This window comes from Coenobita brevimanus, chromosome 24, assembly GCF_032717465.1.
Source record: "Coenobita brevimanus isolate Jiangsu-jjx chromosome 24, ASM3271746v2, whole genome shotgun sequence".
Lineage (NCBI taxonomy): Eukaryota > Metazoa > Arthropoda > Malacostraca > Decapoda > Coenobitidae > Coenobita > Coenobita brevimanus.
This window is the reverse complement of record NC_136977.1, coordinates 7,239,680-7,261,537: the sequence shown is the minus strand read 5'-3', so window position 1 is coordinate 7,261,537 and position 21,858 is coordinate 7,239,680. Positions and strand designations below refer to the sequence as shown.

The 21,858-nt window shown below is 41.9% G+C and overlaps 1 protein-coding gene across 1 annotated transcript in view; it reads left to right on the top strand.

Annotated features, from left to right (window-relative positions):
• Positions 1–20,755, top strand: part of LOC145393424 (transmembrane protein 242) — a 44,391-nt gene extending 23,636 nt beyond the window's left edge. The window contains exons 2-3 of the mRNA XM_080267520.1: positions 18,270–18,508; positions 19,578–20,755. Coding sequence (XP_080123646.1) covers positions 18,270–18,508; positions 19,578–19,757 — 419 coding nt within the window. The 3' untranslated portion in view covers positions 19,758–20,755. The remainder of the gene's footprint in view (positions 1–18,269; positions 18,509–19,577) is intronic.
• The last annotated feature ends 1,103 nt before the right edge of the window (positions 20,756–21,858 follow it).

Genomic DNA, 21,858 nt, shown 5'->3' with positions numbered 1-21,858 from the left:
TTTTGAAAGAGGTAAGTTGCGACGAAAATACAAAGAAAATACATACAACTAAATTGCAGTGAAATGCATGTCCACATACGGTTAGGGTCGTACTTTTTCTTATAATTTTCCTTCACTTCTAGCATTTTGGTTCACATCAGAAATATTATCTTTGCTTGTTTTGGTTGGAGTCTGGTCCTGAGAGCACATGTTACCTATGATATTAGGTTAGGTTCATACTTTCTCTTATAATTTTCCTTCACTTCTAGCATTTTGGTTCGCATCAGACATACAGTATTATCTTGGCTTGTTTTGGTTGGAGTCTGGCCCTGAGAGCATCGAAATTCGCGAATTTGCATAGAAAAGTAAGGTAGGTAGACCACTCCAAAATGCATCGAAATTTGATTCATTGAATTCTAAACTGTCGAAATTTGAGATTTTACTGTAATTATATACACAGGTGTAAATAAATGTATTCACTATCCTTATGATTAACAGCATGTTGATTATTTTCATGCTATCTAGGCTAGCAGGTTAATCAGAGACAGCAGACAATCCGCCATCTCCATCCTGTGTATCCTCATACATATGAAAAATCCGTATAGTAATGCATAATTCTGATTCATTACCAAATGAATTTTTCATTACCAAATTGGTCCACATTTGGTAATGAAAATTACCAAATGGCAACCCTGATAGGGGTGGGAGGAGGGGGGAGGAAGGAAGGGGTGAAAGGGCCATGGTGTAAACAGCAGTTCGGTGCTGTGCGGCAATTTCAAATTACAGGTGGGGAAAAAAAATCTGATTTTGGGGGGATTATTTTTTTCTTATTTTGGCCATTTTTGGGTTCCGAAGCTCCAGGCCCACAATGTCCGGTAAGTAGGGTCTCCGGAAAGTGGGCGTCCGGCTATTAAAGGGATTACTGCATATATATATATATATATATATATATATATATACTGTATAAATACAGTACAGTCAACCCTTGGCTATCACGAGTAATTGGTACCCTAGGCGACCCGCCATAGCCAAAATCGCGATAGCCATACTTAAGAACTAATGGGAAAAATTCTAATTGGTTCCCCGACCTCCAACTTTACCCCAACCTTACCCTATTTTCACATCTCCTTCACTAAAATACCTGGGATTACAAACCAGTGCTGCAAATTAACAACAGTACAGTACATAAAGGTTATAAATAAAACAGAATTAACTGTAATAAGCCATTTTACTTAACATTTTTGGAGAGGATGAGGGGCTTGGGTGGGTTGAAGGGGTTCCGAGGCTGGGGTGGAGTATTACTGGCCACCCCTCCGACGTTCTATCTCGTCTAGGAATTGATCAGCTTCATCAGGAGTCTGGAAGGGACCCTCAAAACCTTCAAAGTCGTCAGCTCCATTATCAGAATCCACCTGAGGCTCACGGGATGGTCCTGGCTGTGGGTTGGGCTGAGCCTCGTTGCGACGGCGTAGGAAGTCTGTTATCTGGCGTTGTTGTAGGTTGTTGATATGGGCATGGTATTGTTGGTGGTAACCTTCCAGTGCCTTCATAATCGCCGAAGAATTTCCCTCACTGTTGGCGCTAACATCTTGCTCGATGAGATGACGTAGCCTTACACCCAAGTCGATGATTTCCTTTATGTTGGCTATGCTGAGTCCCCCACGACTCCCAGCATCACCACCGATGCTCTCCTCACCACTCTCACTCCTGTCCTCCTCTGCCACATTCTCCTCCTCTAGGATGTCGGCTGCAGTAACGGGGTGGCTGAATCATGTCACGAATGTCGTCCTCCGTTGTGTCAGCAAAGCCAGTCCCAGGAATTTGCCGTGCCTCTTCCACTGCTGCCTGAATCTCCGCCTGCACAGACTGTGGCTCACCTGCCACATTCCCACGTCGGTCCTCAGGTAGCCCCTCCAAAATATTTCGCCAAGCGTGATGAATTGTTTTCTGTGTCACATCATCCCAGCATTGCACCATTAAGTCCACAGCTTGCTTAATATTGTACTTTTTCCAGTAAAGAAACACTTTTCTGTCATGTTCACTATCACCTTGCACTTCGTCATCATCATCATCATCACCATCACTGTCCACTAGGTGCTGGATGAGCTGGGCATCCTTGGTAGCTTCCCTCGTTATCCTGAATTGCCGTCGCGAGTAGGCAGACTTGACCACAGATATTACCTCCTGGTCCAGGGGCTGAATCAATGATGTCGTGTTGGGTGGCAAGAATTCAACTCTGACGTTAGGGTCTGAATCCCTCAGTAGAGGTGAATGTCCTGGGGCATTATCCAGCAGCAACAGAATGTTGAAGCGGATGTTGTTTTGGGCGCAATACTTCTTGACCTGGGGAATGAACGCCTCCTTCATCCAATCTTGCGACAGCTTTGCCGACATGTACCCCTTCTTTGAAGACATCCAGTGCACATTCAGGTTGCTCATATCCTGTCGCTTGTAGGCCCGTGGACGTTTAGCACAATGAATAACTGTTGGTTTAAGGCGGCATGTTCCTGATGCATTCATTGCAAACAAGAGGGTGAACCATGCCTTCATCGCCTTCCTTCCTCGTACGTGGGCAGAGTTGGCTGTGATGAATGTCCGCCTGGGCATAGTCCAAAAGAAGTTAGTCTCATCCATGTTGAATATTTGGTCAGGTGTATATTGGCCCTCCTCAATCACGTGCTTTAAAAAGTCGGGATACTCCTTAGTCGCTGCCATGTCCGCACTTGCTGCCTCACCACTGATTTTCTTGTTCTTGATCCGTTGCCGTTTCATAAATTGATCCACCCATCCCTTGGAGGCCACAAACAATGGTGGTTGTGCAATAGCCAGCTTCCTTGCAACCCCAACATATATCTCCCTGGCTGTGTCCATGACCTCACGCGTCTCCACCGCCTGGTTCCTCCATGCCTGCCGATCAAGATACCTGGCCAGCAACTGTTCTGTCTTAAGGAGCACCTGATTACGACTCCGCAAGGCGTTGCTGGCTCCCTCTGACGATGCCAATTCCATGTGCTTCCTTATGTGCTCTCGTTTCTGGTAGATTCCTCGGACCGTGGACTCGTTGATACCAAATTTCTTCCTCACGCTGCACTTGCTCTCACCACCGTCGATCAGCCGCACAATTTCCAGTTTCTGAGCATAAGGCAGGTTCTTCCTCTTCCTCACTTGCCGTCCTGGGTTAGCCGCGTTACGTGCACCAATGGTAGGAGGGTTGGATGGGGTATTGGTGGCCATTGTGGTTGAACAATAGGTCTTCACGGCTATAGCTGCTGTCGGCTGGTAACGCTGACTCTCTCTGAACCTTGGCGGGAAGGATGGGTAGCTGTAACCATGTCTTGGGCCAATCAGCGCTCGGGTAGCCTGTGACGTCGCGCCAATCACGGCGCGAGTATACGCATGGGCGGAGCCCGCGCGATTTGAATGTTTCTGGCCGACCATCGTCCGCAATAGCAGTATTTGAGGTCGCGATAAAGGTAATTGTGTTGCATTTCACCTGTCCGTGATAGCCATGAAACGCGATAGCAAAACCCGTGATAGCCAAGGGTTGACTGTATATATATATATATATATATATATATATATATATATATACAGGTAACTCGCACGGAACACGATCTCACGGAACGCGCTCGCAATTATACACGGTAAGGGCTGGGATACATATAAGACAACGTAAGATTAAAAAACCATTATGAAAACTACAAATTAACGCAGGAGAGGCCTTTGAAAGATCAAATCCTCGAACGTCACCACAGCGCGCGGTTTGTTTTGATTACGTGACGATCTAGGCGGGAAATTATTCAGTGAGTGAGACATTCCCGAGTACAGTAGCACAGTATTTGTAAGTTAAATATTTACAGTACTGTACTGTTCTGGTAAGTTTATGTGCAACTTAAAGTACTATTAAATAACGTTAAAGCAAGAAATAAAGTCTTATAACCAGTTTACCTGATAGGCGTCAGAATATTGCCTTTTTTATTTGTTCGTTTTTTCCACAGTGCTGTTCAGTATTTGTAAGTTAAATATTTACTGTTCTCGTATGTACTGTACTTGTAAGCACTTAAATAAAGTTAAATCATTAAATAAAGCCTTGTAACCAGATAACCCGAATTATATGATTACCCATGATCGGCGTCGGAATATTGCCTTTTTTGTTTGTTCGTTAAACTCTTACTGTACTGCTTTTCTACAGTACTGTATTTGTAAGTTAAATATTTACTGTTCTGGTATGTACTTTTAAGCAATTAAAGCATTAAATAAAGCCTTGTAACCAGTTAACCTGATTTATATGATTACCCATGATCGGCGTCGGAATATTGCCTTTTGTTTGTTTGTTCGTTAAAGACTTATAATAAGAGAAAAATACATTTTTGTCTTGGTATCTTTACCTATTTGCTCAGGTTTGCTGTAATGGTTTGCAACTTGTAGAAAACTGTGAAAACTTTCGGGAAGTGAACGAAAATCTGGGACATGACCTTGACTTCACCGTCTCATGTATCATCTGTCACGTAACTGTCAGTTCACCACCGGCTATCGTGATGAGTGGATGTACGATTTTTTCGCTCGTGGCCATGCCTACCCACACATAGTTACACCCATTATCTCGACCCAGACGGAAAATACAACCTTTTTCCTCCCTTGCAAAACACAAACAACCACCCTGTTTACGAGACAGCAATATATATTGCGAAAATAACAAGGTAAAATGATAAAGATGAACGAAAAATGATTGAGAAAGATGAACATGTTATGACGGAAGAAATACGTTTTCCCTGTCTGTAAACGTATTTATTTCTGCTTTGTATCTGTATTCGTAATAATTAGACTTATTGTTAGTTCTGAAACTGCATTACGATTCTATTTTTAGCCATTCTCGTGGTGTGGGAGCTGGAAGTTGTGACACAACTTCCTTATTGCTAATCGGACTGACCCTCCACTTTATTCTCCCGTGGCAGTCTAGCCTTGGAGGACGTGCAGTTTTCTCATTTAGGACTGAAAATTCAACTCTTTCGCTCCCTTTTCCAAGCATGGGCACAACGATAACGTAAAAAATAACTCGAAACTACCATAAACATATATCAAAAAGGTGAAAATGTATTCATAACATTTTTTTTTTCCAGCCATTCCTAACAGATTATGTACTGAAATCATTCGATATCACAGTACTGCATTTCTAAGTTAAATATGTACTGTTCTGGTATGTACTTGTAAGTTAAAGCACTGGTACCAGTTAACCTAATTTATTACCTATGATCGGTGTCGGAATGTTTCCTTGTGTTTACGTACAGTATTTGTGTGTTGAAGTTTTGCTCAGGAGTACTGTATTTGTGAGTTATAACATTAAATAAACCTTCTAACCACTTAAAGTGCTTTCTAGTGACAGATAACAGCAAAACAACGCATTTGGGGGGTCTAGGGAGCAAAATACGGAATAGTTTAAATATACGCGATTTCGCACCTAACACGGCACGGTAGGAACGAAACCCTCGTGTTCCGTGCGAGTTACCTGTATATATATATATATATATATATATATATATATATGTGTGTATATATATATGTATATATATCTATATGTATATATATATATATATATATATATATATATATATATATATATATATATATATAGTAATCCCTCCACTATCCGATGTAATAGAGCCAAAAGCATGTCCGGAAAGTGGTCCTGTCCGGATAGTGGGCCCCAGCCTCCTGGACTTGTACTTATGGACCCTAACTCAGAAAAACACCTATACATCTCCCTGTGGACATGCATAGCATCTATTTAAGACCCAAATCACACCAATAAGGGACATAAAAGACTGAAATAAATGCAATAGAACCAGAGAATGTGGTTTTAGAGGTGAGTTTATACAATATTAAACATTCTGGGTAGGGTAGGAGCGTTAGTATCCGATCACTGTGTTAGTGTACGATCACTTTCAATTTTTCTTGAATAAAAACTGCTGCTAGAAAAACTACACAGATATGTTATCTGGTAGACCACCAAAATGTAGAGGAATGAAAGCTAAATGTTATGTGAAAAAATGAAGTAAATGGGATAAATAGTTTAGTTTCTACCATACTCGAAAGATAAGATGTTGTCTATTTTCTCCCGATTCTTACCAAAGTCCGTCAGAGTAGTACGTTCTTCATAAATTCTAAAATTATATTTCTTTACGTTTTCTGTTTAATTTTATGATATCATGTTGTTGTGGAATGTTGGAATAACACTAGGATAATCGAAATACTTGTTTAAATTGCACATTGTCCTGGCAAGGGGAGGTGATCGGATACTAAACCCAAAATCCTCTTTGTGTTAGAATTCGATCACAAAATATTATTCTTCCAAAATGATTGAATTAATGCTACATGACATCATTTTTAAGCTTACATGTGTTACTGGGTTCATAATTTTCCTGGTGTCTACACTTTCTTATATACTGTGCTGTGTTAGTATCCGATCAATGATCGACCACAGTGGTCAATCAGTCGACCGCAGTGGTCAATCAGTCGACCACAGTGGTCAATCAGTCGACCACACTGGTCAATCAGTCGACCACACTGGTCAATCAGTCGACCACACTGGTCAGTCAGTTGACCACAGTGATAGATAAGGTGATGACTATGGTAAATGAGTTAAATTTATTAAGACCACTATTTCTGCAAAAATTTTAATATATTATGAACAAGTGAGGGTTACGTGTGTTGGCCTATACAGAAACCGCTGACATCCTGTACACTGCGCATCCCCTGCGCACCCCCCCACCCCCCACCCATCGCGCGCTCAGTTTCATGAAGTTCACTTGGCTAAAGATCTCAAGGACTTACAAATAATATTGTATGGGTTGCCCCCAAACTCAACTCACTTCATGCAACCACTTGACGTCTCAGTGTTTGGTCCCTTGAAAAAGGCTTGGAGGACAGCAGCTGCAGATTGGTAAGAGGATCACCCTGATGAAACACTTAACCAGACTTACTTTGCTCCAGTCTTTCTCTCTATGTATAAGGAGGCTTGCAAGAAGGAAAACATTGTTCATGGTTTCCGGAAATGTGGACTTCATCCATTTGATCCTAAGGCTCCTGACTATTCATAGATCACACCTGAAGCGATGAAGGCTTGCTCTACAGTACTATTTGATGGAATTGATCAAGGTGGTATAGTAGAGAAAGGGACACAGACTGATTTTCTGACTCATGTGCATATTGGTGTACACTCTGATTCTCCCCAAGCATCTCTAGTCCAGCAAGGACTCCAAGAAGCAGAATGTGTGGACTCCATGTATAATAACATTCAACCTTCTATGCACTGCTGAGCAACAACATGTGGTTTGGCCCTGACTGATAAAGTAAAAAGGTTTCTCTTACAAAAAAAAGCTGAAGTTAATTTCAATAATACCATCAAAAGAGACATTCCTATCACCAAGCATGAAGAACAGGCCCAAACAAGGATCAACTATCAGCCCTGCATTTAAAAACTATAAGTGGTTCCCATCACCACGTAAAACACAAGGTCCTAAGTACAAAAAAACCATGAGAGACAAGACCTTTGCTCTTTCTTCATCAGCCACAATCCAGTTGCTGGAAGAGGAACGCAATGCAAAACGAGCTTTAGAGCTCAAGAAATGCAAAAAGGACTCCAAACTTCCCAAGAAAGGCAAGTCCGCTCAGACGTCTGAACCTCTGACTGCTTCAACATCAATGAACACTCTAGCTAAGGAAAATGGAGATTCTTCCAGTGATGAATCGCTAGAAGCCAGCATGGTATCGCTGGAAGACAGTGATGATGACCCAATTGGCGTAGAAACTATGTCCACTGAAAATGCAATGCAGTTTATAGATCTTCAACAGCAACCTGAGCAAGGATCGTGGGTTATAGTGAAGCTACCTGTCATTAACTCTACTTCCAGAGGTAGAAAGACTGTTACACATAAAGCTTGTCTTGGTAGGGTAGAGAGAGTAGAAGAAGAGGGCCTTGAATTACACTTTCTTAAGGAAACGGAAGCTAAGAAAGATCACTTTGTTTGGGGCAGTTCTGAAGACCTTTCTTTCCCAGTGAAACCAGATGAAGTTTGTGTTATTCAAAATAAATGTATAACTGATGTGATTCAGGGTAGATGAAGTTTGTGTTATTCAAAATAAATGTATAACTGATGTGATTCAGGGTAGATGAAGTTTGTGTTATTCAAAATAAATGTATAACTGATGTGATTCAGGGTAGAACTGCTACGATTAAGGTTGAAAATGGAGTACTAGCAGCTGGGAAGAGTTGTCTAGGAATAGTGTAATACCTGTAGCTCTATAATGTTTCTCTAGTGCGGAGTAAGTTTCATGCCAGAATGATCTTTGAAAGTAGTTTTACCTTGTATTTTAATTTCCAGAAACTATGCTTCATAGGCCTATGCAGGCTAACTAACATGGTTACTTTTTCTTGGGAACATGATTAGTTTTGTTATTCGTAGGAACACATTTACTTTATATATTCTCAAGAACATGATTACCATAGTTCAAATTATTCTCAGGAATTTGGTTACTGGTAGGCTAACTAACATGATTATCATATTCTTAGCAACATGGTTAGTTTCCTTATTTATATGAACACTTATTTAAGTTATTCCCAAGAACATATGCAATTCAACATATTTTCAGGAACATGGTTAGCCTACTAATTCTGAGGAACAAGGTTAAAACTGCTAAGCTCAGCTATATATTGTATTATCATTATTGCAAGTATATTAAACACTATTTGCATCCTCATTCATCATGTGTTTCTTTTCCCCAGAAAATTTGCTTCTCTTCATTTCGTAACTATGCCTCTAAGGGCAAGAGATAAATACAATTTTTTGAAGGTTTTATGTTGGAAAATAATATCCTAGAGGGAGAGGGCTTAAATTTAGGCATTTAGATTTTTAATGGAATGTGGTTGGAGTTAGCGGTCAAGTGATTGAACTTGGTGGTACTACCATTAACTCCAATCACATACCATATATATATGTATATGCAAAATGATGTTCCACAGATATTTGGCATTGCTCTTAATATAAACTTTAGTGACTGTTGAAGGATTTGAGGGGTAAACGAAATTACTTTTGCACTTAGTTCAAGTTGAAGTATACGATCAAAATAAATACATGGCACTTTTTGATTGGATACTAACGCTCCTACCCTACTTACAACAAGTCCCTGGCTCCTGGACTGGTACTTATGGACCCTAACCCAGCCTAATTTTGAAAGCCACCTAAATAACTCCCTATCGGACATGCATAGCACATATTTAAACCTATTTAAGACCCTATTCACACCAGTAATGGACATAAAGCTTGAAATAAACGAAAAGAACCAAAGAATGAGGAATTAGAAGTGACTGTACCTCATCCAGGGTAATTACAGCACGTTTGTGGCTGCCTTTTGTAAGGTTTTGGCAGTGGTGAAAATGCTTTTGAAGCACTTACAGTAATCCAGTGTTGTGCTGCACTTACGGCAATTCTTTGCACTGTGAGTTGTAACTGTTTAACAATGCACATTGTTAATTGCACCGGGCCAGTTTCAGCCGCCATTTGCACTACACAGTTAATCCTTTGCATTCTAAATTCTAGTTTCTTAACACTGCACAACATTGTAAATTCCTGTGTGGTCTAGTGGCGAGGTATTGCAGGTTGTTCACTGTTTATTCACAAAAGAATGAGCACTTGTGGCTCCCATTATGATATGCTACCACTCGCAATCGAAGTTAAGCAATAACTGATTGGTGTGAGGGGGAAACAGAGTTGCCAGATTGCAATGGCCACATTACCAAACTCCTCAGTTTTCATTACCAAATTTAACTTTTCTTTACCAAATTCATAAAGCTAGCATTTATTCTTCACTGATTATATATACAAGTGGAAATATATGTAATCACTCTTCGTATAATTAACAGCTTGTTGGTTATTTTCAGGCTATGTATGTTAGCAGATTAAGAGAGGGAGCAAACAATCCACCATCTCCATCCTGTGTATCCTCATACATGTGAAAAATCCGTTTGATAATGAATTACTCTGATTCATTACCAAACGAATTTTTCATGACCAAATTGGCCCACATTTGGTAATGAAAAATACCAAATGGCAACCCTGACAGGGGAGGGTGGAGGAAGGAAGGGGGGAGGGTTCGTGGTGCAACAGCTGTTCGGTACCACACGGCAATTTCAAATTACGGGTGGGGAAAAATTCGGATTTTGAGGGGATTTCTGTCTTTTTTTGGCCATTTTTGAGTTCCGAAGGTCCAGGCCCACAATGTCCAGTAAGCAGGGATGTCCGGAAAGTGGGCGTCTGGATAGTATGGGGATTACTGTATACATATATATATATATATATATATATATATATATATATATACACAGTGGGCTCACACAGTGCGCAAGACATTGGGCGGTGCACGAGCTCGCGCACTGGGAATTCGCTTACTAGGAATACATAATCTTATGGGAATAATTACATATGGGCGGTACCCCCTCATACCTGGACATTTTTTGGTCCTTAGAGACATAATAAAGGTCATATGTTTCAGACATTGTACTAAAGCTATAGCTACAATAACAAAAATATGGGTAGTCACCTTAACAACAGTAGATAACAGGCCTGATGACCTTAAAAAACAGGGGTTCTGAGGCACGGCAACACCTACAGCACCGCACTCTCCACCGCACCTCCCACCGCACCAACACTTCCCTCCACAGACTTCTCTTGATCACCTTCCCCAGGAGCATCAAAGTCACTCACTTCAGCCATAAACCCTTCAAAGTCCAATGCTGACACTTCTGACATTGCATCCTCTTCATCCTCAACAGGAACAGGAGCAGACAATGTCGATGGTTCCGCAGTTTCACCAACTTGAGCCTACTGTGTGTAGCTTGCTATGAGCGTCTGTCTTCTACTGTTTATTTCTTCCCTGTGCCTGTCTGTGTAGAAATGGAAGAGTTTATTGATACCAACCAGAAGTTCCTCCGTTCTTAGGTTGCTCACTTCCTGTTCCTTCACCTCTTCCTTGAGCTTATCCACGGCAGCAAGGATCTTGCTTATGTTTGACATACACAGCTCAGTCCTGCCTTCCATCACACTAGGCTGCACAACTTGACTCTGCCTGGCATCAGGCATCAACCTGATGACACGTGACGTGCTGTGTGAGGGGTGGTCGCGCACTAGTAGAAAATGGCATTTTTGAGCCACTCCTTGCCTCTGCCTCACGTTCTGTGCAGTAAACTCGCGCATTGAAGGGTTTTTGGTTATGATTTTTGGTCACTCGTGCACAAGGCGAATCGCGCACTGCGATGACGTGCACTGTGCAAGCCTATTGTATATATATATATATATATATATATATATATATATATATATATATGTACTGTATATATATATATATATATATATATATATATATATATACAGTAACCCCTCCAATATCCGGATCAATAGAGCCATCGGTAGGTTCGGATATTGGTTTCGTCCGGATATTGGGCCCCAGCTTATGGACTTGTACTCATGGACCCTAACTCAGAGAAACACCTATACAACTCCCTCCGGACATGCATAGCACCTATTTAACACCCAAATCACACCAATAAGGCACATAAATGACTGAAATAAATGCAAAAGAAACATAAAATGTGGGTTTAGAAGTATGTTCATACATTAATAAACATTCTGGTACTTATGGACTCTAACCGAACCTAACCTAACCGAACCGAACCTAACTCTGAAAAACACATTCCTACTGCACATGCATGAGGTAAGTATAGTATGGAAAGAAGTACAGTATGACACTTTCTGGTAAGTATAATATGGAAAAAGGTACAATATGAAACATTCTGGTAAATATAGTATGGAAAATAGTACAACATGAAACATTCTGGCTACTTACAGCAAGTCCCTGGCCACCTCGATGAATAACCGCCTCCTCTCGGACTCTGACAGTAAGAACGATTTCCTGAAGCACTTGCACTACACTCTTCCTGAAGTCTTGCACTGAACTTAGTCAATAACACACAGAAGTCCGTTCTTTTCACAGTGTGCACTTTAGTCCAAATCATGTTCCATTTTACTTCAAGTGTTGCACATTAACTTTTCCCGTTTTTTTAATTTTCCAAAGCCAAAACAAAGAAGGTTAGTTATGTTAAATTTCTTTTCTACTGAGTCTTTTCTCCCAACTTGAAAACCTTAACACAACACACCGTTTTTTTCACTGCACAACACTCAAAATTCCCGTGTGGTCTAGTGGAGAAGTTCTTGCTGTTTATTCACTGTCAGAGCCCGAGAGTATCACTGGCAGGCGACCAAGGGGTGCATCGGTGGGTCGTGGTGATGGCGTACCGACTACAGAAGACTCTGAAGATAGCCGCAAACTCACGTCGAGCGGTGACTCCACTGTAGCTGATGTGCTGGGCTGTGGCTTGGAGCATGAGGGCCTGTCTTGGGGAGGCAACGGAGTGGAACCAGGGCTTGGCACAGCGGGGGTCACGGGCCTGAAAAAACTGTCAATCGTTGACTGACGCAAGGACTGACGATTCTGGCGATTGATGATGCGCTGCCGGAAAGCACGCACTTCCTCCACGAGTCCCAAGGGCCCCATCTCCCTGTCGCAGTCCGGGTGTTCCAGGTAGTCTAGGACGAACTCTAGATGTTCCCGGAGTGCGCTCAGCTTGGGGATGGCTGGAGTAGTGTCCTGCTGAGCGGAGTCCGCATCATCATCGCCTTCGTTGTCGGAATCTTCAAGTTCGGGACTGACACCAGCAACCGAAGACGCGATCTCGATATCAGACAACGTCTGATACCCAGGATCGCCCTCGTCGTCGTCCAACCACTCACGAACATCGTCCACATCAACATCGTCGCCGTGCGTACGTAGCCGTGCATGGAAGTCATCCACGTCAAACCCTAGGAAATCGTACTCCATATCTGTTCCGAGAAGCAGACGAGACCAACCATTTTCAAGAGTTTTCACTGGGACTTCCTTCCATGCACTAGCCCAGTTGTACAGCGCAGACTTGATGTTGTAGCGGCGAAGGTTTTCCAAAGTCCGCTTGCCTCGAGTGTCACGTCCTTCCCTGCGCTCGTCCTCGTCCTTCCCTGCGCTCGTCCTCGTCCTCGAGGACAACCATCACCTCGTCCAGGAACTTCCGACGGTACAGGCGCTTTTTTGCCACGATCACTCCTTGGTCCATTGGTTGAATGAGATCAGTCGTATTAGGTGGCAGAAACATGCACCTAATACGGCCATTTTCAGCAACCAAGTCCTTGTCGCACGGGTGGGCAGGTGCATTGTCAAGGAGAAGGAGAGCCTTTACCTGGTCGCGAGGAATTCCCAGTGTCTTCGTCTGGTAATGGATGACCTCCTTGACGAAGTGATGGTGAAACCAGTCTTTGAAAATCACAGCTGTGAACCATGCTTTCAAAGAATGGTACCATACGACAGGAAGGACATCCATCACCCCACGAAGGCACTGAGGCTGCTTTGCACGGCCAACAATAACGGGCTTAAGCCGGTGCATGCCGTTAGCATTGGCACAACACAAAGCAGATATCCGTTCCTTAGAAAGCTTGCGGCCAGGTACACGCTTCTCCGTCTCATCGGCTAGAGTGTTCGTTGGCACCGAGCGATAGAATAGGCCAGTTTCGTCAGCGTTATAGACTTGACCGAGAGTGAGGCCCTCCCTGTCGATCAAGCCTTTCACCTTGTGCCGAAACTCGTCCACTCCATCCTCGTTAGCGTCCAATGCTTCGCCATGTGCTTTACGGTTAGTAAGGCCATGTCGTAACTTGAACGCGAAGAGCCAACCCTCGGATGCCTTGAAGTCAAGGGCGTCGTGAAGCCTTGCAAACTTCTCAGCAGCAGCCTTCAGCTCCGTTCCACGTACCATCACACCAGCTGCACGTTGCTGTCGATACCAAATCAACGTGGAGCAGTCGATCTCTGCATACTTGGGGGTAAACATAACCTTCCTCTCCATGTTGCGTTTGCTTCTCGACGAGAAGTCAGCCGTGTACTGCATGAGCTTGTCTCGGGAACGCTTGATATCGAACAAAGTCGACCGGGCCAGGTTGAACTCGCGGAGAATGCGTGAGGAAGACCAACCCGCATCAACCTTCTCCAATATCTCCCGTTTCTTCTCCAGAGTCAACACCACTCTCTTCCTTTTCTCAGGAGGCGGGGGCATCATCACACACACTAAGAGTAGGGCAGAGAGCAGCAGGAGGCCTTGCAGCAAGTACGGCACCACCACAAAAGCGAGCACGTGGGCAGCCATGGCGAACAGCGTAGGTCTTGTCGCGGTGAGAGACAGGCGGGAAGTGGGGAGGATGCAGCGGCGCTCTATCGGACGTCGGAGGAATGACGAACCAAAACAATGCTCTCACGCGGCGCGCGCGGCAAGTTCAAATTACGGACGGCAAAAAATCGATTTTTTTTTTTTTATTTTTTTGGATTTTCGGACCATTTTGGGAATGTTTGATCCCAGGACGATAAGGTCCGGGTAGTGGGGATGTTCGGTTATTGGGCGTCCGGATATTAGAGTGATTACTGTATATATATATATATATATACTGTATATATATATATACATAAATACAGTATACAGTATATATATATATATATATATATATATATATATACAGTAACCCCTCCAATATCCGGATCAATAGAGCCATAGGCAGGTCCGGATAGTGGTCCTGTCCGGATATTGGGCCCCAGCTTATGGACTAGTACTTACGGACCCTAACTCTGAAAAACACCTATACAACTCCCTCTGGACATGCATAGCACCTATTTAAGACCCAAATCACACCAATAAGGGACATAAAAGACTGAAATAAATGCAAAAGAACCATAAAATGAGGTTTTAGAGGTGAGTTTATACAATATTAAACATTCTGGGTACTTACAAGTCCCTTGGTCTTGGACTGGTTTGAACCGCCAGTTTGCAGTCCACAGTTAATCCTCTGCACTCTAAATTCTAATTTCTTAACACTGCACAACACTGTAAATTCCTGTGTGTTCTAGTGGCAAGGTATTGCAGTTTATTCACTGTTTATTCACAAAAAACAAGCACCTGTGGCTTGCACTGTTATGAGTATCTGCTCTCCATCGGAGTTAAGCTGTGACTGTTGATGTTGGTGGGGTAACAGAGTTGCCAGATCGCAACAGCCACATTACCAATCTCCTCAACTTTCATTGTCAAATATAACTTTTCATTACCAAATTCGTAAAGCTAGCATATATTCTTCACTAATTATATATACAAGTGGAAATACATGTAATCACTCTCCTTATAACTAACACCATGTTGATTATTTTCACACTATGTAGGGTAGCAGATTAATCAGAGAGAGCAAACAATCCACCATCTCCATCCTGTGTATCCTCATACATGTGAAAAATCCATTTGGTAATGCATTATTCTAATGCATTACCAAACGAATTTTTCATTACCAAATTGGCCCACACTTGGTAATGAAAAATACCAAATGGCAACCTGACAGGGGAGGGGGGAGGGGGAGGAAGGAAGGGGTGAAGGGACCATGGTGTAACAGCTGTTTGGCGCCAGGCGGGAATTTCAAATTATGGGAGGGAAAAAAGTCAGATTTTTTTCGAATTTTTTGCAGTTTTTGGCCCATTTTGGGAATATTGGATCCCAGGAGGATTATGTCCGGTTAGTGGGGATGTTCGGATATTGGGCGTTCGGATATTAGAGGGATTACTGTATATATGTACACTCAACCCCCTGCTATCGCGCGTTCAGCTATCACGTTTATCTGCTATCACGCACACATCAAATGCACAACCATACATACTATCACGCATCCCAAGACCGCTATCACGCGTCGAGTTTGAAGACAGGCTAAGTGAAACTTATTCACACGGCACTTCATACGAGGTTTGCCGAAAATACGATGGTTAATCGGAATGGTAACGTGGTAAAATTGCCGACGATACCACGGGCATTTGGAATGCATCTGAATGGATTCTTGCCAAGGATACGACGGGCAAAACAGTGTGAACAAAACCTATTTGACTCGAAAGAATATATCGTACTACAGCATTGAAATTTAGCCTAACACTGCATACTTATTAATACTGTATTTTAGAATAAATATCAATCGTTTTGAAACCCTCATAAAGAGTCAATATTTCGTATGCCGAGAAAACTGTGATGTCGATAAAGTAATCACGTGTTTACAACTGAGATGGGGCTCTGGCAACAGTATGAGGAACGTGTGTGATAGCGTGCAAGTTTTGATCCGCTTAAATCTTCCTCGGCCGTTCCTGATACGATGTACCGTGTGATACCCCCTTTAGCTGTGGACACTAAGAAATCATGGAGACAGCTAAAGAGATCTGGTGGCAGTTAAGCCACTCCCAAGCCTCGGAACCCATCAAACCACCCAAGCCTTAATCCTTATAAAAGTTTGATGGCCTTTTATGTTGTTTATTTATTCATTATACTGTTATTATTAATATAATAATGCTTATTTTATGTTGGAGAAGAGATCGGCAGGAAATCGCAGGCATAAAGTGGTTAAAGGTTAGAAAAATGGGCCACCGAAAAACCAATTAGAAATTTTCCCATTGATTGTTCAGTTCAGCTATCGCATATTCAGCTATCACGCGCATTTGCTGTGACCAATTAGGCGCAATAGCAGGAGGTTGAGTGTATACTGTATATATTTTTACGTGCCTGACTCTGGGCAAAGGCTTCAGGGCCTATTTCTCGGGGTCAGTGACCTATCCCAAAACCCAGTAGTCCTCCTACATCTCCACACGTCGCCACTTCGACGCTAACACCCACCATCCATATTGAATACATGCTAGGGCTGTCTCATGCAGGACTCGCGTATTGTTATTAGCTGGGGTCTGGTTAGTACTTGGATGGGTGACCGCCTGGGAACACCAGATGCTGTTGGCATCCCTACGTGTCAAGTGGGGTTGGTGGAGGATTAGTGCCCCTCCCTGTAAAACAATTAACTCTAAGCCATTGGCTACCCCGTCTGGGATACATGGCATCTGGCAATGATGATGATGATGATGATGATGATGATGATGTTTACGACATGTCGGCGGGTTGTCTGGTAGATCAGTCAAGTCTGCTTTTAGGAAATTCAAATCCTTAAACTGTTACCTGCCCCAGCTGGGATTCAATCCTGGGTCCATTAGGACTGCAGGCCGCCTCTCTGCCGATTCATAAATATATTCTATATATACTCGTGTGTGTGTATATGCATATATATATATATATATATATATATATATATATATATATACAGTATATATATATTTTGCTGTAGGCCCAACTCCAATCTGTCTTGCTGACCAGACCCATTGACCATAAGCAAGAAGCCATCTTCCTGTGGCAGACAGTGCCTTGCCAGGGTTGGAGTAGGGTCATTCCTCATGGCAAGGTGTAGGGAAAAGGAGACTGCATAGCCCTCAAAAGGATGAGCTGTATGTAGGAGATATGAATAGTACGGTAGTCTCAGACTACTTTACTTAGGAAATGTAGTTGAGCTTTCCACTTCAGAGTGTTGGCAATGCCAGCCATCTGACCTTGGCACCATGTCACATCCATGGTAGTAAAATATCTCTTAGAACAAACATAACCACCCCTACTACATTTTTTAATGAGCAGACAGATGTTGCACCTAACCTCAGACTATGCAGAACAGGGGCATCCATCTTCCCCGAGCCAGATACGTGCCTTGGCCACATACCCGTTAGGTTTGTGTTGAAGATACTAGGTGAAAACTGAGATTTACCTTATAAAGACTGTTCTTATGTGCCACAAGAATGAGTACTGTTATTTGCTGGGAAAGAATAGTTGCTAATGTATGTGAAATGCCTTAAAAAAAAAGGTTAAATGTAGTTTGATACATTTCAGCATGCCATTTTTTTTCATTAGAGTTCATTTTGTGGAAAAGCTTTACCGGTACTTAATATTTGTAGCTTACATTATAGCTGCCTTATAGAAATAAACCTGTTGAGAATCAGTAATTTGCTCAGTTTCTGATGCAGAAACTGAATTTCTTTGAAAACCAGAGAATACAGTGGTTAGGTGTGACGCATGTCAGTGTTAGACAGTGGACCTAATCTTTTCATTGTTAGACAGCCTTTTTTTTTCTTTCGTTTTTTTAAGTAGCTTTCACAAATTTTCCTTTAAATGCTGAGAAAAAGAATGTTGAAATAAAGTTAAAACTCCCCCCCCCCCCAGCCATCCTAGTTTAACAGACCGTAAAATTATTAACATCACTCTGCTCTTCCCTCAGCAGGAGCATTCCTGACTGGTGTGGCTGGAATATCATTGTTGGGAGGGTTTGGCACAACCTTAGGAATGACAAAGAAGAAGGACCCTAACATGTTTAATAAAGGCATCATGGGGACGCGAGAACTGCACGAGGCTGGGGGAGCCCTGGCCATTAGAGCTCTAGGCTGGGGCACACTCTATGCTATCTCAGGATTTTCTGTCTTTTGCTTTGTGGTCTGGAAGCTCATGGGTGTGCAGAATGTAAGTGTGTTTAATAACTTGAGTTTCATATGGTGACTAAGAGTAGCTAATTCTTTTATTGTTATTGAAGAAGCAATACAGATATAGTACTGCATTAAGAAAAGCAGTCACAGTAACAGGATTAATGTCTGATAATGATATAATTTAACCCTCTCAGGAACTGTAAGTATTCAATAAGTTTCTTGGACACGAATGGAGTGGAGAGCCCAGCTATGTTTGCTTCTGCTTGCACACAAAGAAAAACATTTCCATGACCAAATTTGCCCCCAGAAGTATAAACACCAGCAAAGATGATGGTATAAGTTGTATACCATCATCTTTGCAGGTGTTTATAATATAAGAGTAGCTAATAAAAACACACAAAACTGTTGTGTAAAAGTGTAGAAACGCAGTGAGAATAAACTTGTTCAGGATTAAAAATAGCTTCAAATAACTTCCCAACATCCTTGTGCAAAATTTTGCTTGCATTGTGCAAGAGCAAAGCACATGTCTAGATGCAGAATTTCATGAGCTTTCTCATGATGTTTTCGGAATTTTGATACGGCCGATAGTTTTCGAGTAAAATAATCACCTAAACTGTGTGATTTGTGTATTTTTTCTTATATTATTATTGAACCTGTAATTGACATATATGTAAATTGTGTACCCTTATGTACATTATGTAATCCACTTAAGGTTCATGCACTTACTGCTGAAACTTAATTTTTGGTGAATATTTTGTCTGAAGTGATGCAAATTGCATCATTGGTCACTCTTCAGTCCAACACTGACATGACACAATTTGCGTAATCTTTCATGAGAGGGTTAATTTGGAAATATGATGCTTTTAGCCTTAAGACCTGATGCAGTGTTCCTTCACGTAGTTTCATGAAATCCAAAATACTAGGCAGTAATCAAATTCATTGTGTAAAACAAGGAACTACACTGAATGCAAATCTGCCTATAACAGTTAGTATACAGTAAACAATACATGGTCTGAAACTGAACCACTCATTGCAAAGCATGGTGATGTTATCTTTTAATGAAGTCCATTCTAGGCTTTTACTGAACTATTTTGTTTGTGTTTCAGCTGCATGAATTTCGCATGAAGGCAGGTAACATGCTACCCAAGATACCCCGTAATGATCCACCCCAGAGCAGAACAGAATTTTCCGGCCTGAACGATCTTCTACAATACCTCATAGATGAAGATAATCGCAAAAAGCAGCAGTCAGCATCCACAGACACATCACATGACCAGACAAGATGAGCTTGTGATAGTAGTGTTTGCTCCCCTGTTAGTGGATATATTCTTACCTGGTAGGGCCACAGCCACCTTTATGTTGGAGCCAAGCATATGCATCATGGGGCCAGGCCCAGGTACTAGAAATTAGGTACTCCAACCAGATGCAAAAAAAAAAAAAAAAAAAAAAAAAAAAGTTTTACTGGTAAAGAATTTTCATAGCATGGCAAATTGATTGTATTCTCAGCTAGGAGAAAAAACAGCTTTACTGATATCCCAAGATGTTCACTGAGAAGGTGTAAGTGTTATATTTAAGACAAGAAAAATGTGGGTGGGGGTAATTTTGAGGAGAAGACTAGTCTGCATACATGTAAAGTATGTCAGGAATTCCAGAGAGAGGTCTCTTGAAGGTGTTTATTGAAGGGACAGTAAGAACATTATCTGGGAGGAACTTCCAGTGCCTCACCACTCAGACAGAATCTCTTGTGTGCCCCAAGAGTAGCATGTTGTAGTTGGATTTTTTGGTGGATGGCCTTGTGTTCCAACAGAAGGGACTAGGACAGAGAGATCTGTCGGCTTGAGTGCTAGATATGTGTTGTTTAACTTTACCCATTTTTAAGTTGCCCGTTGTTTAGTAATGATTGATGAATACTTTTCACTGTAGTATATCCTTTGATTTCAGGGAGTCCTTATTTCAGTTCCACCTACAGTTATTACCCAGTTTTCATTTACACTGTGAATGCAGTATAACCATTCATCCAGTATTGCCCATCATGATCATGGAACCTGGGGCTAGGCTAGTCACATTTAAGGTGAGTGATTAACTGCCTTATTTGCGCTGCATGAGCAGTATGTCCCAGCCACCTTGCAGAATTAAAATTAAACCCTTATAGACCACATCCAGTTGGAACACAACTCACTAGACCACCAGACATCCAAAAATTGTACAGTATAAGGGGATCATTACTAATGCACAGCAGTATGTCTGGCCATAGCACAAAGGCTAATCCTTAATCTTGCATGTCTCAGAGAACGGTCCCATAAGGGGAAAACTCTTCAGTGCAACATGGGAGACTGCATTGTGTAATATGTTACTACTGTAAATCCCTAAATATTCATGAAAGAAAAAAACATCCATAATACTGTATGTTTTTTCTTCAGAACATATAACTTCCGAAATTAGATTTCTACAAATTTTTACTGACTACAGTAATGGTGAACGAAGTGAGTGCAAGAATTATTGTGGCATAAATCTATTGAGTTTGTTAGGGAAGGTATGCGGAAAAATTATTGTAGAGAAAGTATGAGAGAGAACAGAAGTCCTAGTGAGTGACGAACAGGGTGGCTTTAGGAGTGGCAGAGGATGTGTGGATCAAATATTTGCAGTAAGACAGATAGTGGAGAAAGCATGTGAGAAGGACTATAAGGTGTTTATGGGATTTATGGATCTGGAAAAGCATATGGCAAAGTAGATGGAGAAGGATTGTGGAAGGTTTTGCGTATTGTATGTACGGTGTAGATGGTAAGCTGCTAGGTGCCGTAAAGAGTTTTTGTGATGGTAGTGAGGCTTGTGTAAGAGTAAATGGGCATGTAAGTGATTGGTCCTTGATCATTGTTGGCATGCAACAAGGTTGTGTGATGTCTCCATGGTTGTTTAATATATATATGTATGGATGGGGTGATGAGAGAGGTAAAAACATAAGTAATGGAGAGAGGGATGGTGCTGGTAATGAATGATGATGGATGGAATATCTCACATTTGTTGTATGCTGATGATGCAGTGCAACATGCAAATATTGGACAAGAGCTTGGTAGACTAGTGTGGAGTTTTGTAGATGTCTGTGAGCATCATGTTTTGAGCTTAAATGTAGAAGAGTAAAGTGATGGTTATTGAGAGAGAAGGTGACTCCCAGTGTGACGTTACAGTGATTGGAAAGACACCGGAATGAGTGAGGGAGTTCAAATGCCTTGGTACAGTGATAGAAAAAAAGAGGAAAATGTGCAAAAGAAGTGGATGGTAGAGTGACAAAAGGAAGGAAAGTAGCTGGTGCTGTGAAGGCCTTGATAAAAAACAGAGGCTTGAGTGTTGCAGCCGCACAAGGCTTGGAATGTTAGTGCCAACTTTAAC